The sequence below is a fragment of the Rhea americana genome, unplaced genomic scaffold (assembly GCF_003343005.1).
Source record: "Rhea americana isolate MKP2758 unplaced genomic scaffold, rheAme1 scaffold_150, whole genome shotgun sequence".
Lineage (NCBI taxonomy): Eukaryota > Metazoa > Chordata > Aves > Rheiformes > Rheidae > Rhea > Rhea americana.
This window is the reverse complement of record NW_028185595.1, coordinates 859,280-874,333: the sequence shown is the minus strand read 5'-3', so window position 1 is coordinate 874,333 and position 15,054 is coordinate 859,280. Positions and strand designations below refer to the sequence as shown.

General features: G+C 37.0%; 1 protein-coding gene across 1 annotated transcript in view; it reads left to right on the top strand.

Annotated features, from left to right (window-relative positions):
* Window positions 1–15,054, top strand: part of DOCK2 (dedicator of cytokinesis 2) — a 186,925-nt gene that overhangs the window by 133,804 nt on the left and 38,067 nt on the right. Inside the window, exons 31-33 of the mRNA XM_085299593.1 lie at window positions 6,387–6,487; window positions 6,582–6,640; window positions 9,510–9,658. Coding sequence (XP_085155719.1) covers window positions 6,387–6,487; window positions 6,582–6,640; window positions 9,510–9,658 — 309 coding nt within the window. The remainder of the gene's footprint in view (window positions 1–6,386; window positions 6,488–6,581; window positions 6,641–9,509; window positions 9,659–15,054) is intronic.

The following is a 15,054-nucleotide window of genomic DNA, read 5'->3' as shown; positions in this document are numbered from 1 at the left end:
ACACCTGTCTGGAACACCTAGGGGGAAAAAAAATTGAAGACTAAATCAATATTTATAGTAAACCCCAGAGGTTTATTTGAACTAAGAGCCCTGAACTCTATRATTATATATGCATAGTGGATTGGGTCTGCTGTCTATCTGATTTTGCATGCTTTCACAGACAATAAAAGTAATTGATACTTAGGATATTTCTAAAAACCCTCAAAGGCCATCTGTAGAATGCAGTATTCATAAGTGAAGTTTCCTGCTAATCCTCATTTCCTCATTGATTTATGTGATAAAGCACAAGAATTTACATTACATCTTAGAATATTTATGCATGAAGTCCTCTGTATCTAAATTTGTAGTGTCTTAGGGCAAGAGAGCACACCAGAAGTTTAAGAGCCATTAACATATAGTTACTTTATCTGCTAGATACAGTAGTTGTATGTCTGTGATGTCTTAGTGTGTGATCAATCCAAAGTTATTCTAGCCTACAAGAGCTTGAGTTTTTGAAGGGCAGGGTATTATGGTAAAGCACTTCATTTGATCCTTTTCTTTTAGTTTCATGACCGCTGTCCACGATTTAGTAGCATTACTTAAATACCCACTCTTCTTTCCCTTTCTCTGGCATCATAAGGTTATGTGACCTGCAGTTACAATATAAAATCTGAAGTGGCTAGAAATCCCATTTGTAGGATAAAAAAATACTACAGAGTTTTCAAACTGTACACAGTAGTCGTTCAGACTGTGCCTGTTTTCCAGAGTGAGGCACGTGGTAGGCTAGGAAGCAGTCCCATATGGAACCGCACAGTGGTGAATTGTCTAGTTGGCTATCTCAGGTTGTACTTACGTTTAGAATATTTTGTGTGTGTGGATAAGGGATGATAATTGCAGACAGAAGTCTTTAAGAGCAGAAGAACGTCTGGAAAGGACAGGGACACTGCTTGACTTATAGTACGGCTGATAGCAATTTTGCAATCTTTTGGCACTGGGRGGTAATGCAGATTATGAGTGTGCATTGGCAGTGGTCAGTCAGGAAATGTCAGAGTGGTGTTTGGATTGAGACTCATTTTAACTGATCCTTAATGAGATAATTAAAAAGAAAAACTAAGATAATATGTAGTCATATCTTTGTAGTTTTGCAAACAGTTTACATGCTGGATGTATTGAAAGTACTTCAGAGGCTTCTGAAAATAGGGCAGAATTTGAGATTACTTGCAGCAGATGTTCTTCAGTGGCCTAATACCACACACACTAGAACAATAAAGGAACAATAACTAAGAAAGCATATGTAGCAAAATATTTACTACTGTGTATGCAGTAAAAATTATTAGATACAGAGCACATACCCTTATAGGGGGATGGGAGTGAATTTTCATGAAGTAATTGACAAAAAATAGACCATGAAGCAACTGTGACTGAGATTTGACAGTATTAATGGTATCTTAAGCTTGTGAATATATACAGTGGAAATGGGGGAAGAAATTATATGATTACACATCAATGTTTATGCATATATATATTTTATAATACCTCAATGCACATTACTCAGTACTGCRATTGAAGTGGAATATTAAGTTTTAATATACAGAAATCTGGATTTTCAATAGCATTCACAGGAGTAGATAAAGATCTTCAATATTTAACAATTTATATCCACTTCATGTCTTGAAATACATTATTGGCTAGGATTTAGGCAAGTCATCAAGACGGTTGTGTGTTGAAACAGATAATCTAGAAAGGCTGTGAAATTCTCTCRCTTGATAATTCTAAAGAGTTGATTCAACAGACATCTGTCAGAAGTGATTTAGCTGATCTTGCCTTGGGGACATGCAGCTGGATTATGTGACTTTTCAGGTTTCCTTCCAGGTGCATATTCTGTGCTTACAATGATAAAAAGTTAGTTTAAGATTAAATCACACMATTTAAGGCTTACAACTATGGGAAGTGTACTAGTTGAAGAAATTCTATTCAGAAATAGCATATTAACACAGTATAAGGAGGTACATTGAAGTTACATAAGGAAAATACCTAAAATGATATAGAAAGGCAGGTCTAAGGTTAGTTTTTTTTCTCGTCTTGTTACACGTGCTCTCGCTATTATACTGTTTTGATATGCAGTCATGACAGCACTGTTTTAAACACTTGAATAAGTATTTTTAAATCTTTAAAATACATAGCCAGATTTTGTAGACATCCATCAAAGATGGAGAAAAAAGCATGATATTGAAGAAACAGGGTATTTTTTTTCCGAGACAGAACTGCAAATCATTTGAGATCAGACATTAAAAAACAGCTAGTAGATTTTTAGCAGATACCTATTTCCCTTGCAAAGAACAGATATAGTCTGGAAAGCAAACTGGGTCTTACAGGATGAAAGATCTGCTGAAGTCTTTTTATGTGACTGTGAGCAAGTTGTTTGGCTGTGCAGACCTATCTTTTCTTTTGCATATCTATTAAACATGCTGCCACCAAGAAGAATAAAACATAGATCAGGCATGCTTTCATCAGGGATTGCTTGTAATTTAGGCTGAATGATAAATTAAATTAGGTTTAGCCTCTTATTTTCCCCTTAGTTAATTATTTTAAAATGAACATTTGCATGTGTTAGAGGATTGTGTGGTCAATGTAAACACTCATTTTAGTCTGTGTATTAACTGTTAGATAATATACTATGTGCTAATATTGTTCAGTTCAAAGCCACTGACTGTGAATTTATTTGAAATTGCACTACAAAGGAAATAGGTTTGTTATATAAAATTAATAAAGATATATAAATCCAGATTGAAAATTACATAATGCTATCCTGAATACAAAGTTTTCTGTTTTTTCTCAAAACATATATTTTGCCAGTACAGTTACGTGTGTATGTTTTGTCTTCCGTAGCGTGTAATTATATAGCATGTTTTGTTTGAAGAGCCCAAGGAGCAACAGTAGCTGCTGCTGAGAGGCAGGCCGTAGTGGCAGTTGAAATATTGCTGATGCACATCATTATTTCTATTTCCATCCATTCTATAGCTGTATTGCCCATTGCTTTCAGTAATTGGACTCTCTCTTCAGTCGAGTGTTTATGTAATCTGAAATTCTGCTTCCTTCTTTTATAAATACATTTTAGAAAGCAATTTTTTATCATGTTGTTCTATCTCCAAGCTGAATATTGAGGAGCAAATAAATTTAACACAGTTGCATTGTAAATAAATTTCTTCTCTGGCAGTATATATTCGCAGATTTTTGGATTGCATCTCTCCTTCATGTCCTTTCGTTGGGCCATGTGCATTAACAACGCTCCTTTAATAATATTTCTGATTGGAGATGGCAGCTTCACGGGTATTAGGGACAGGGAAAATGGAGCTAATAGAATCTGTCTCCTTGTGGTACTTTCAGGCATATATATGATATATCTTGGCAGAAGCATTTGAGAAGATTTGATGATTGAATTTCAGTATTTGTGGTCGATCTAGAAGCATATTTTATAGCTATTCATTTAAAAGACAAGYGGTATTCACTTGTTTTAACTAGTGTATACTCAAAAGATTAGCTAAAGAGAGTCAAAACAGATACTTGTTGTAAATTATTTCATTTTAATTGGTGGAAAAATATATTTCAGTACGTGAAAGAGATAACATGACTGGGATAAAATTATCATATTCTAAAAATGTGTCCTATGTCCTGGAATTCGGCAGAACATTTCTTGTAAACATCAATCACAGCTTTGAAAAGGTTAGTTCTAGCTAACCTACCTCAATAGGTAYGACAACTGGGTGTATTTTGCAATTATATATACCTGGAGAATTTTAAGTACCATTTTTCTACAAAATCAAAGTCGTGAAGCCAGTGTCCGTTTGAAATATGCTATGTCCCCTGATCTCAAGGGGCTGAGCTTGCCTTTTTCATAATATTCCTCAATGAAGTTTGCCAAAATACTATCTAATCTTTTAGATATTGTGAAATATTAGAGTATAGTTAGTGTCATAATTTGTGTCAGCAACTCAAGAATGTCAGTCTAAATGTCCTTTTTACTTAGCTAAGTCGTTTGCTCCCTCTATTTGAGCACATCTATTTGTCATTGTTTTCAATGCTTCTTAAAAGTCTTCCAAGGAAAGTCTCTCCCAAGTGTTTTTTACGCGTAATCAATCAAAAGAGTCGAACAAAAACATCCATAGAGAAAATGATGGGTAAAAGGTGGGCATTAGGTGTGGTATAAAAGAGCCACTGGTTCGGCAGGTTTGTACAAAGAGGGAGCAGCATAATGCTTTACTGGAGTCTTTACATTTGGTAGCTATACTGATAGTATCATCCAGATCTCCTGTTCCTTGTGAGATGATAAGTTTCTGATTGTATATTATTTATAAACTTTCCAGTATGTTAGCTGCTGCATTTTCTAGTGGGAAGGCCCCCTGTGCGTGCTGAAACAGAGTCAGAAATTCTCCTCCCTTATGGTTCTTTAGCTGTCATATACGTGGGGGTGTTGTCAGATGTGAAGAAGCTTAAAAGACTTGGGGGGGGGAACCTCAYGTGCAGATTTTGCTGTTGAATTCAATTCATTAACAGGATTCTGAGTACGTGTGGTTAACATCATGCTCAGCCAGTACAGTCGCCTTGTTTTGAAGTGTTAACACAGACTAAGGCAGTGTGTGCTGTTACASGGCGGTAGGAGTTTGCTGTGAACAGCTGATAACTGACTGCAGGGAGCAGTCGCTTCTCGGCTGTAGCCTCATCTCCCAGGGCTCTGTCCCCAGCSTACAGCTCGGCGCTCGAGCGCCTGCCAACAAGAAGCAACGGGCGAGTACCCAGTCTCTGCGCGTGTGCTCGGGCGCTCTCCTGGAGCTCTGCTACCTCCCTTCAGCCCTGCCACGTAGCTTCGTGTGCTAGGTAGCTTCATGTTGCAAATGCARAATGTACGGGCATGCTAGTGAGGACTTCAGAGAACACAAAACTGACCTYGTAAGCCTATGATTTGCATGTCTTACCTATTTCCACCTGTGCGCGCCTCTCAACTCTTGAGAGACTGCTGTGCCTTGCAGGGTTACAGTCTAGCTCTGGTACATAAAAGCTTGCAGGTCCCTGACTTGAATGTAGTATCTGAATGTGGAGAATCCTGTTTCTTCAGCCATCATAGACTGCTCTGTGGGAAGAATGACACGCATTGTATAAATAAGGACGTTGAGAGGGAAGTCCTTAGGGTGCGTCTCTGACAAAGGTAGCRTTGTGCTAGGAATTGCATGACTAAATAGACCATTAACTGTAGTTATAAGGCTTCATTTTCTTCCCTCTAAACAGGAATGATTTGAAAGTTTTCCATTTTACTGATGTAACTGACCTARGCAAAGTGTATTTCCCATGTATTGACAAGTACAGCTCCTCGAGTCAAAAACTCTAAATTGATCACATTCCTCTCATCAAAAGTTACTAAAGATTAAAAACAGGACCTTTGGAGCACGAGTAACACGCTGCTAGGAAAAAAAAACTGTAGCCTTAGTAGCACAAGTATTCAAATGTAGTTTCTAATAAGGTTGTGAATGGCTTGGGTGAATACAGATGGTCTTTGAATGGTGTAAAATGTAGTGGATTAATAAGTCTCCAGTGCAATGTTGCTCGAGTCTGTGGATCTGCACCAGGGATGACTATGCTCTCTGGACTGTCAACACTTAAAGACAGAARAAGGTCTCTTAAGGGCTTCTGAATAAGCCAAGCTTTAGTAAAGCCTTGGTCTTCTAGCAGAAGGAATAAATTGAATGCAGGAGCACTTTGGCATTAAAGAGGATGTTAGAGAATGTCATTTAGTATAGGAAATGTCTATATTCTTTGTGCGTATTTTTTTGGGGTGTTGGTGTCTGTTCTTCATGGTTATTTCTGTACAGGAGAGTTTTTCAGATCGTAATGGGCAGAGGTCACAGTACTAGTTATTCAAGGCCCTGTTGGGTCCTTGCTTAATGTAGAGCGCTCTTACTGAAATAAATCAGGGTTTCACCCACATCTGGTGTTAAATTGGAACCAAAGGTAGATGGTGGATGCCTTTTGAAGAAGTTCTTAAGTATGGTGTAATTGCATTGGATGCCTTTAGCACCACACTTGAGATTCACGGAAATGTACTGTATTTCACTAGTCTTGCTATGGTTCGTGATTTAATGTTGTTAGCTAATGAATCTCATRTGAATCCTTTTTACCAATATTTATTCAGATGCTGTGTTATTAAGAGCAAATGCATACTAGTGGTTATTAAAATTCATCTCTCTTGCTTTTCTGCTAATTGCGTAATACTAATGATATATATCTTTGCATAATGTAAGACTCTCATATTGCTTGCATCGTTTGGTTTCATAAATTATTCACCACTATGCATGGTTTAATATTACTCCTGCTTTGCTCAAAATCATTATAACTTCCTTGTATTCAATTTACAGCTGTGGAACAACTATTTTCACTTGGCTGTGGCTTTTATTACCCAAGATTCACTACAACTAGAAAATTTTTCCCATGCAAAATACAACAAAATCCAGAACAAGTAAGCAAAAACATGTGCTTTAGCTTATATCTTGTAATTTTGTGCTAAAATGGTGATGTTGATAAAGATACCTTTCCTTTTTCTTTCTTTCTAGGTATGGAGATATGAGGCGTTTAATTGGCTTTGCTATCCGTGACATGTGGTACAAACTTGGTGAGTACATATATGAACTTTATTGCAACCAAATCCATAGCATGTATCATATTTCTCTGCAAAAGATCTGACATGACTTGCTTTTTAAAATATTTGACCTTAAAATATATTTTTACTCTTCCTATTAAGCTCCCAACTGACATGAAACATTGTATGACTTCTGCCTATTTTTTGTTTCGAAGAGAACTCACAAGGTTCTCTTGGATTTCAGACAAAGATGGCTGAACTCAGAAGATTTCAGAAACATAATCTTACTGAAATTGAGAACCAGATAAATCTTCCATAAGGAGGTTTCTGTTTTTGTCTGTTTCCACAGTTCTAGAAATTAATAGACTCAAAGTCGGATTCTCTTTGGATTTAAATTCCAAAGTGGCCGTTAATGTTTTTACAGTTTGCGTGCAGCCTTGTTTCTCAACTCCTCCTTTGAAAGTTTGGAACAAATGCAGCAATAATGGATCGTCCTATGAAAAAATATAGGTGGTGTTTTTGAAATACAAAGTAAAGATAATTGTGATGAGACTGATGATTATACTTTGAAATACAAGCGGAAAGTCAAACTTCTGACAGATAATCTTGAAAAGACTAGATTGCATCAGAATGTTAACAGAGAAAAGACATAGGCTTTTACAGCCATTTTATCTGTTTCTCGGGTCTCTTGACCACAAGCCGACTCTGGCCTGGATCCTACATGCCGATTCCGTGGAGTGCTAAGCACAGGCAGATAACCTTTCCTTTCCCTGAACTGGCCCTTGTGCCAACCCAGCTCAAAGGCAGTCATTTCTCCCAGAGAAGCTCGAGTAATTGCTGGGTGTCAGAAGTTAATCTTGTAAGAGTGATGTGAAATGTTCTCAGTGTATGCAGTAGAAAAGCATTTTTACAGTAACAGGAATGTTTTTAGCTAGCAGTTAGAATTTTAGCCAGCGTATACACACAGTACCCACAATTTTAAGATACTAAATTAAACTGATTTTTTTTTGTCAATTCAGTGTTCATGTAAAYAGTGAACAAAAGCTGGTTGAGCGAATGTGATATTTTGTTTAATAAACATAAAAAGGAGTTGCATTTTAACGTGTGTTTCACCAGCAGAGGATCGTACTTAGAATTCCATTGGGTATTATGAAAAGTGAAAGAATGACCTGGAATTTTAAGGTGTTCTGACAGTTTTGTCTAGCATATCGTTGAAGACCAAAGCATTGTTCCTTTCCTATCACAAATGTTATTACTTTATTCAATCATTTGGTCTACATACCCACTGGAAAAACTAGGGCCTGCAGATTGAAAAWCATTTCAAACTAAATATGCCATAATTCTCATTTAATAATAATTGCCCTTTCCTTATATTTTCTCTAGTTTTCAAGCTCTTCCTATATCTTTAACAAAAAGGAATCTGCATTCTGGAAAGCAATACTCTGAGCTCTACACCACTTTGGAGGGATATGTATTTAAAGTAAGATTCATACAGGCAAATGCGTGTCAGAGGATCTCACACTGTGGCCTCTGCTTACAGTGCCTTTCAGTTCATAAACTGGCTGGTTCCCTGAGGCAGATTATCTTCTGTTGTCCATTGCAGAAGTTTTGATATTGATCTTGATCCCTRAAATGGAAATAACAGGTGCTGATAGCAGGATAGATTTTCAAAAGAGCCTTTTTTACACCAAGTCGTGTGCTAAGAATTTTTGGTTTAAGGCAAGTATAAGCTTAGCCTCTTGGTCAAGCAATAGATATTGCTATTGTTTAGCTGGAGATTTGTTTTTCTTTTTACTGCTCTTACCTAAGACTTGCTTAGGAGAGTGAGGATTTTTAGAGGTGAATGGATAGTTACATTATACCTTAATTTCTATAGTTTTCTGAAATTACACAGACCTGTTATGTAGGTATTAGAAGTGGTTCAGTCATGATAAGATTCTTTTCAATCTATTGATGTTAGTGATTTCACTAGGATTAGTACAGATTTAAATCAACTGAATCAGAAGGAAAAATATTGTTGCTTAAAACTATTGAAAGAGTAGTTCAGTTATGCTTGGAGTTACATCAGTATGGAACTGATATGAAAGGCAAATCAGAACCGTGTTACTTTTTAGGTATGGGACAAGTCTAATCGTATTTGTTTAGGGGACTATTTCTCTGTAGAAGGTTCGGGCAGTTTTGACTTTTCTGAGGTAGGTCGTTGGATTTGATAGACTAATGATCTAACTCCTATGAGGGGTGTGGGTGTGTGGTATATTTTTCCCCATCAAGCAAGCAAAGTTTGAAGAATGTATTAGACCTAGCTGAGGTTTTTTCTTTATTTCTATACTACATTTATTATAACAATTCTTCRTGTTCATCTTAGACCATGGCTGCAGATTTGGAGTTTCTTTGACAGCTGGTGTAACCGCTGTGCTGCAAGATAATTTTGGGTCATTTTAGAAGCTGAGATGTGCAGATAGTATTCCTGTTATTGGTTGCAATGTTGATGTTATTCAGGAATTTAAAGCACTTAATTTTTTACYCCTTTAGAGAGGGGAACATATCATGTAGATCTCTCCTACTGATAGAAATTGGGGAGTTCTTAGTTTTTTTGATTACTTTCTATTCCTAAGTATTTACAAGGAAATATCAGAAACTGAAAGATTYCCTAAAAGTGTCAGTTCAGTCAACTGGCATACATGCTTGTTTCTGGTACTGAACTCTAGCATCTTGGAATGAGGCAATATCCATTAATGTGCYTTCTGCTTTTGCGCAGGAATGGAGTGACTAACTGTAAGACTTGTATTAACATAGAAGGTTACAGCACTGTTTCAGATGGCTGCATATCCGAAGTTCATTTCCTAACGATTTTTATTGATTYATTATTTATTTAAATACCTGATTTGCCATTCTTTTTTAGGACAGAATAAAATATGCTTTATACCGGGCATGGTTGGGCCCATCTTGGAAATGACTCTTATTCCAGAGGTTGAACTACGAAAAGCCACAATCCCGATCTTCTTTGACATGATGTTATGTGAATATCAAAGAACAGGAGAATTCAAAAAGGTAATAACAAGAAAAGTTGTGTAGAAACTGTTTAATAATAGCATTTTCAAAATACACATGCACACATACACCCACAAAATTCATACTCTGTATGAAAACTCATTAAAATGTCATGTAATGAGTTTATTTTTGGTATATATATAATGTAGTGTGGGTTTTTCTGCTTACAGAAACTAAAATGCAAAATATTAAGAAAAGAAGAACTCCTGTTCAAGTGAGTGTAGGCTCTCCAAGGTGATTTAGTTGGATTTAACTAAAATGTTCTTCACAATGGCAGCAGTAAAGCACTGGAATAGGGACGCAGAGGGGCTGCAGAATCTTCATTCGTGGATATGCTCCAAATTTGACTGGACAAGGTTCTGAGGAGTCAGTCCAGTTAGCTAAGGCTTGGGATTAAATGTCCTACAGACATCCCTTCTGATCTAAGTTTTTGTATGATTCCCCTTTGCAATACAGATCTTGAGACACTATGACTTCAGTTTTTTATTGTAGAAAATCTGACAGAAGTTGCAGTTTGAAACTAATTGCATATTATTAGACTTGTTAGAAAACCTTAGCTTTTTGACAATCCTAAAATATTTTTTTATGGAAGTTTTGATGAGGAAAAATATTTTTTTAAATTATATATTTTGATATTATTGTATTTTGATACTTGATTTGTGTTCTAGTTGTTATATTTATCCCCYCTTTCATTTGAAAAGGTAAAAGGTAAAAAGCATAATGAGGGAGGACTTTTTTTGTTTTTTACAACTTAYTAACTAGAAAGAATTTGAAAAATAAAATCTGTGAATTTGTGATACTGGAACTTTAGTTGGGAAAATGAATGTTTAAAAAAGGTATATTGCAAAACAGATTTTGTTGGTGTAGCTTTTGATAAAGCCTTTTTTATTACTGGGAATCTTTTCTCTCTCAAAAAAGAAAAACTTAGTAATTGTGTTGTAAGTCTGTGAAACTTCTGAATGGCAAATGTGTGTGGTTYGTGGGATAGGACCCTCGGCTATACAGTCTAGATGTCCTGGCACTGCCTGCTGTGCGTCCTTGGGCATTCAGCAGCTGTCTTTTCCATTTAACTTTTCTGTTCTCTGCAGGCTCTTTGGGGTATGTCCTTACCTTGTTCTGTGTTTGTACAGTGCCTTACACCGGTAGATTTTAACTTAGAGATGTAGGCACTGTGTTTCGTTTACCCAAATAATTAATTCTGAATAGTCTGTGTAGCAGTAAATGACAAACGACAGAGTCATAATTTTAGAGATTCTTAGGAAAGTAAATGTAAATATGTCACTTTTAAACCCAGCTATGTTTAATGCTTTAAGTCATGTGGGGCATTTTTGGGTCAGCTAAGTGTGGAGCAAACCAGCAGATGGAATTTCCATTTTGGTCTGTATTTTACCACAAAGCTCTTGGTTTAAGGCCAAGATTAAAAACCACTTTGCTTCTGTGCATCTGTTCCCTCCATGTCCTAATAGTCCTATATTTGCTTTCTTAAAAATGTTTTCCTGCACTTGGCTTATGCTTCGTCTCTTGGGAGAGAAGCACRGATCTGTACAGATCAAAAAACTCTGGAAACTCATCCAACTGACTGATTAACAAGGGCACTAGCTTAGCAGCCTAGCAGATGCAAAACACTTAGGTGACCCTTAAATCACTACTTATGCTTATATAAATAAGCTTCAGGTGATATTTTTTAGCTACTGAAGAATGTGAATRTTGATTTTATTACAGCTTATGAATAACAGTTAATGATTTTTATCAGTTTACACTAATTTAGTAATTTAGCGGGCATATGTCAATGGATTCTAATTGTTCTACTTCAGAACTTAAAATCACTTACTGATYGACAATTATATTTTCTCTCTCTGTTCTTATGAATATGGTAATTAAGATAGATTTCACAAAATTGTTTTTGTAACAATTACCAGTTCGGCAATTCTGGTAATTTAAAAAAAATACATTTTTAAAGGAAAGGTGCATTGAGTTGTATTACTTAAAATTATTACTRTTTTGTTTAGAAAAGAGAATATGAATCAAGAATATTTGATATGCAGATGCGAACTTTGGCTTTTGCTAGTGGACAGTTTTGAAAGAAGTAGGCATTTTATATTAGGATGTTTTATTAAAGCTTTAGTATAAAATGTTGAGAATGATAAAGTTTCATTTCAAGACTGCCTTAGGCACTCAGGAGTCTAGATCTCATTGACATTCAATTAAAACGTCACTGTATTGATTTTTTTTTTTTTTTTTTTTTACTTCTAATAAGAGCAAGGAGGGGGGAAAAGAGACCTCTGAGTCGCATGCAGAGTCTGTACTGGCGGTGAACCAGAGCCCTTGTCTGGTACCTGGCACATGAGTTAATAAGCTTCTCCCCAAAGGTGGATGTCATCGGCGCAACGGGGTGCTGYGCTGCGGCGTCCGCGTGGCAGCGCTCCGCTCTGTGTTGGGCTGGTGMTAGCTCAGGAGTCTGTGTCTTGCTYTGCTATATGCAGTATAAGTGCTTTTACTCACCTGATTCTTTTTGAAAAGTATGCTCTAAATGAAGTAAGTATGTAAAGGTTATTTAATTTTTTTTAAACGGGAAAATTATTTACCTCTTTCTGGGAAATAATAACTGATCCCACAGAAACCCAAATTTCCCCTGTAGTTGTCCTAAGACTGACATGTTATTTACATACCTACTTCATGTAATGGAATATGTACATAGGTCTACGATGTATGCATTTTCTTTGTGATTCTTTATTTTACTTTGTTCATGTAACTTCCATTTGATTTAAGGAGGAAAGCTGTATTATCTACTAATTTTAACTATCAAGACTCTATCTGTTAGCTCAGAGAGCTAGAAAGTTCGAAAAGGCGATTTATTCTACTTCYATTAGGTATGTGAGGATAGATTTAACTTAGTGCTGCACATATATCCCCTTCTCCTTCAGRTAGAAAGGGAAGCAAGTTGCCTGTCAGACACATGATGTAAAAGTCCAATTCTTCCAATATTGATAAGCCATCTTTTCTTGAAAGATCAGACTTTATTTTTTTTATCAAGACTTCCCACTGCAGGGCATATCCTCAAGYGAAGTAGTAGTATTTGCTGTAACTGATAATGTGATATGAAAAGTTTTTTAAAAAAACCTAAAACTTTTAAAAAGCAAAGCCAACAGATGAGCTCTTTGCAGAGTAAAAGAAAATATCATTGAAATAAACATAGATCCAAGTCATGTTTTAACTTTGGCTTAGGAAAGATTAWTTCATCTTTATTCGTATTTCTGTCCAAATAAAACTATTCTCGTTGTATTTGGAATATTCACTTTGGTATCTCTCATCAGTTCCATCCGTTCTGAAGCCATCTGTGGAAATATTCTGCAATTGCTTTCCTTCCTGACCGCTGTTGAAATGAGCAAGTAGTACCTGACCGATAGTGTGTCCTTGGGCTTACACAGGTGTTGATGGGACAAAAGGGTAGATGTTTGCTCCTGGGGGTGCTGCTGGAGTCGTGCATCATTCTGAGCTAAGAGAGCTGTGAAAGGGCACAAACGGAGTGAGCGCAAGTGTCCTCAGCAGGCTCCTTGCTCTGAACACCCCGTCGTACTCTCATAGTTCATGTTCTTGGAGTTTTATTATGCTGAAGGATTTAAGAAGCACGTGAAATCATCTCATTAGCAAAACCAGTTTATTTCAGTTTATCTAGCTTGGTGCTGCAGACAAATATAGGAAAAATAGAGTTGAAAAGTGGTTGATGAGGAAGTGTTTTCAAGGGTTTGGAGACTTTTGTGGTCTTTTAATTAGATAAGCAGGCAATTTTAAAGTAAGTACAGTTAGACATGCTCTGTTGAAGTTAGTGGAGGAATATTTCTTACCAGGGCTGAATTTTAGCACAGAGACKTTAAAACTTTCTTCTGTATTCCTGTCAGCTCTTTTATTTATTTGGTTCAAGCAACTATCTTTTTTTGCAGCTTGTTGAGATTTTGCAGGAAAGATGCTTAGAAAGATTTTTGCTCAGATCCAGCCTCTGTGAAATTATTGCCTCTTAGAGAGGTAATCAATTCCCTACCTGCTGAATAAGTACTGGGGAAGGATTTAAGAGGTGCATGATTTTTAACTGATGCTTGACTTGCACTGCTTTCACAGGTTTCTGTCTACAAAAGGAGTGAATTGAATGTTTGTGTGTAATATTGCCTTATTCTGAAACCACTGCGTACCTATCTTAGATGCAGTAAATACAGACAAATTCTGAGCMCTTTAAACTTCTTTTCAGCCCGGACCACAGCGAGAGAGCACAGTTTTCTTTTTTTTCTTTCTTTTTTTTTTTTTTCCTTTGCAGTTTCTCAGTACCGCTGCCATGTTTCAGTGGAGGCTCTTTATTCTCTAGTATTGGTACAGTATGTACCGTTCCGTTGGCAGTCTGTAATTTGGCTTCTAATTACAGAGCAAGGGCTCGTACTGGAGCAGCAAAATTGCCAAGTAACAGCGCAAAGAATTGTTCTGGATCACGGTGCGTTTGTGAAGTACTTCTAACAACACCAAAAATGTTTGTGGGCTCTTCAGAAGAAATAAGGTTCCCTCTTCTTTGGCACCTTTTTAGAGAAGCAACAGCAAACTTCTTCAGTCTTCTTCCTCAGAGCAGTTTGCAGCATCAAGGTGACCCAGCAGACCTGGGGTTGGGCTGTTGCTTTGATGGATGCTGACTGAGGGATCGTGCTCCGGCACAAAGCGCGCTCCTGCCTCGGYGCCGGAGTGTGCGCGCTGCTGCCCGAGAGGGAGAGCTGGGGAATTGTACCGTGAAKAGATTCCCCTGGAAGCGAGCATGTAATATCTTTAAGTTAAAACTCTGAATTTGAGTAGAACATGGATGATGATCTGTTTTGCCCCCAGGGACACATCTAAGGCTTCAAGCAAGCTCGCTGTTTCTTTCAAATGTCTTCTGATCCGCACTCTTCCGCATGCTTCTCTCACTCTTGTCATGCCTGTGTTGCACCCTCAGAAGAAATTGCCCATCTGAACATGAGYGCTTCCTCCCAGGCGTGAACACGCTTTCTTTTTCAGTGCGGCCCGGGTTGACTCATAGGGCAACAGAACAGGCGCAATGTAAACAAGCAGTTTCCCTTTCTGCTCCCTCACCATGCATTATTTATCAGAATATGAAACATACAGTGCTTAGACAAAAAATTAGAAACAAATCAATGTATGTTTGTTGCATCTGAATAATTTATTCTTATGCTATTCAAAGACACCAGTAGAAGTGAGGGGAGGTGTTGAGACTGCATAAAGAGGACAAGCACAGCTGTGTTGGAAAAGACTTAAAATGTGTTGGCATTATAAGTTTCTAATTATCTGATGGTGTCATTTTTTTTTTTTTTTTTTTACAAATTGGTATTGTGGCTGATGGTATCTGAACGTAAAACACATAG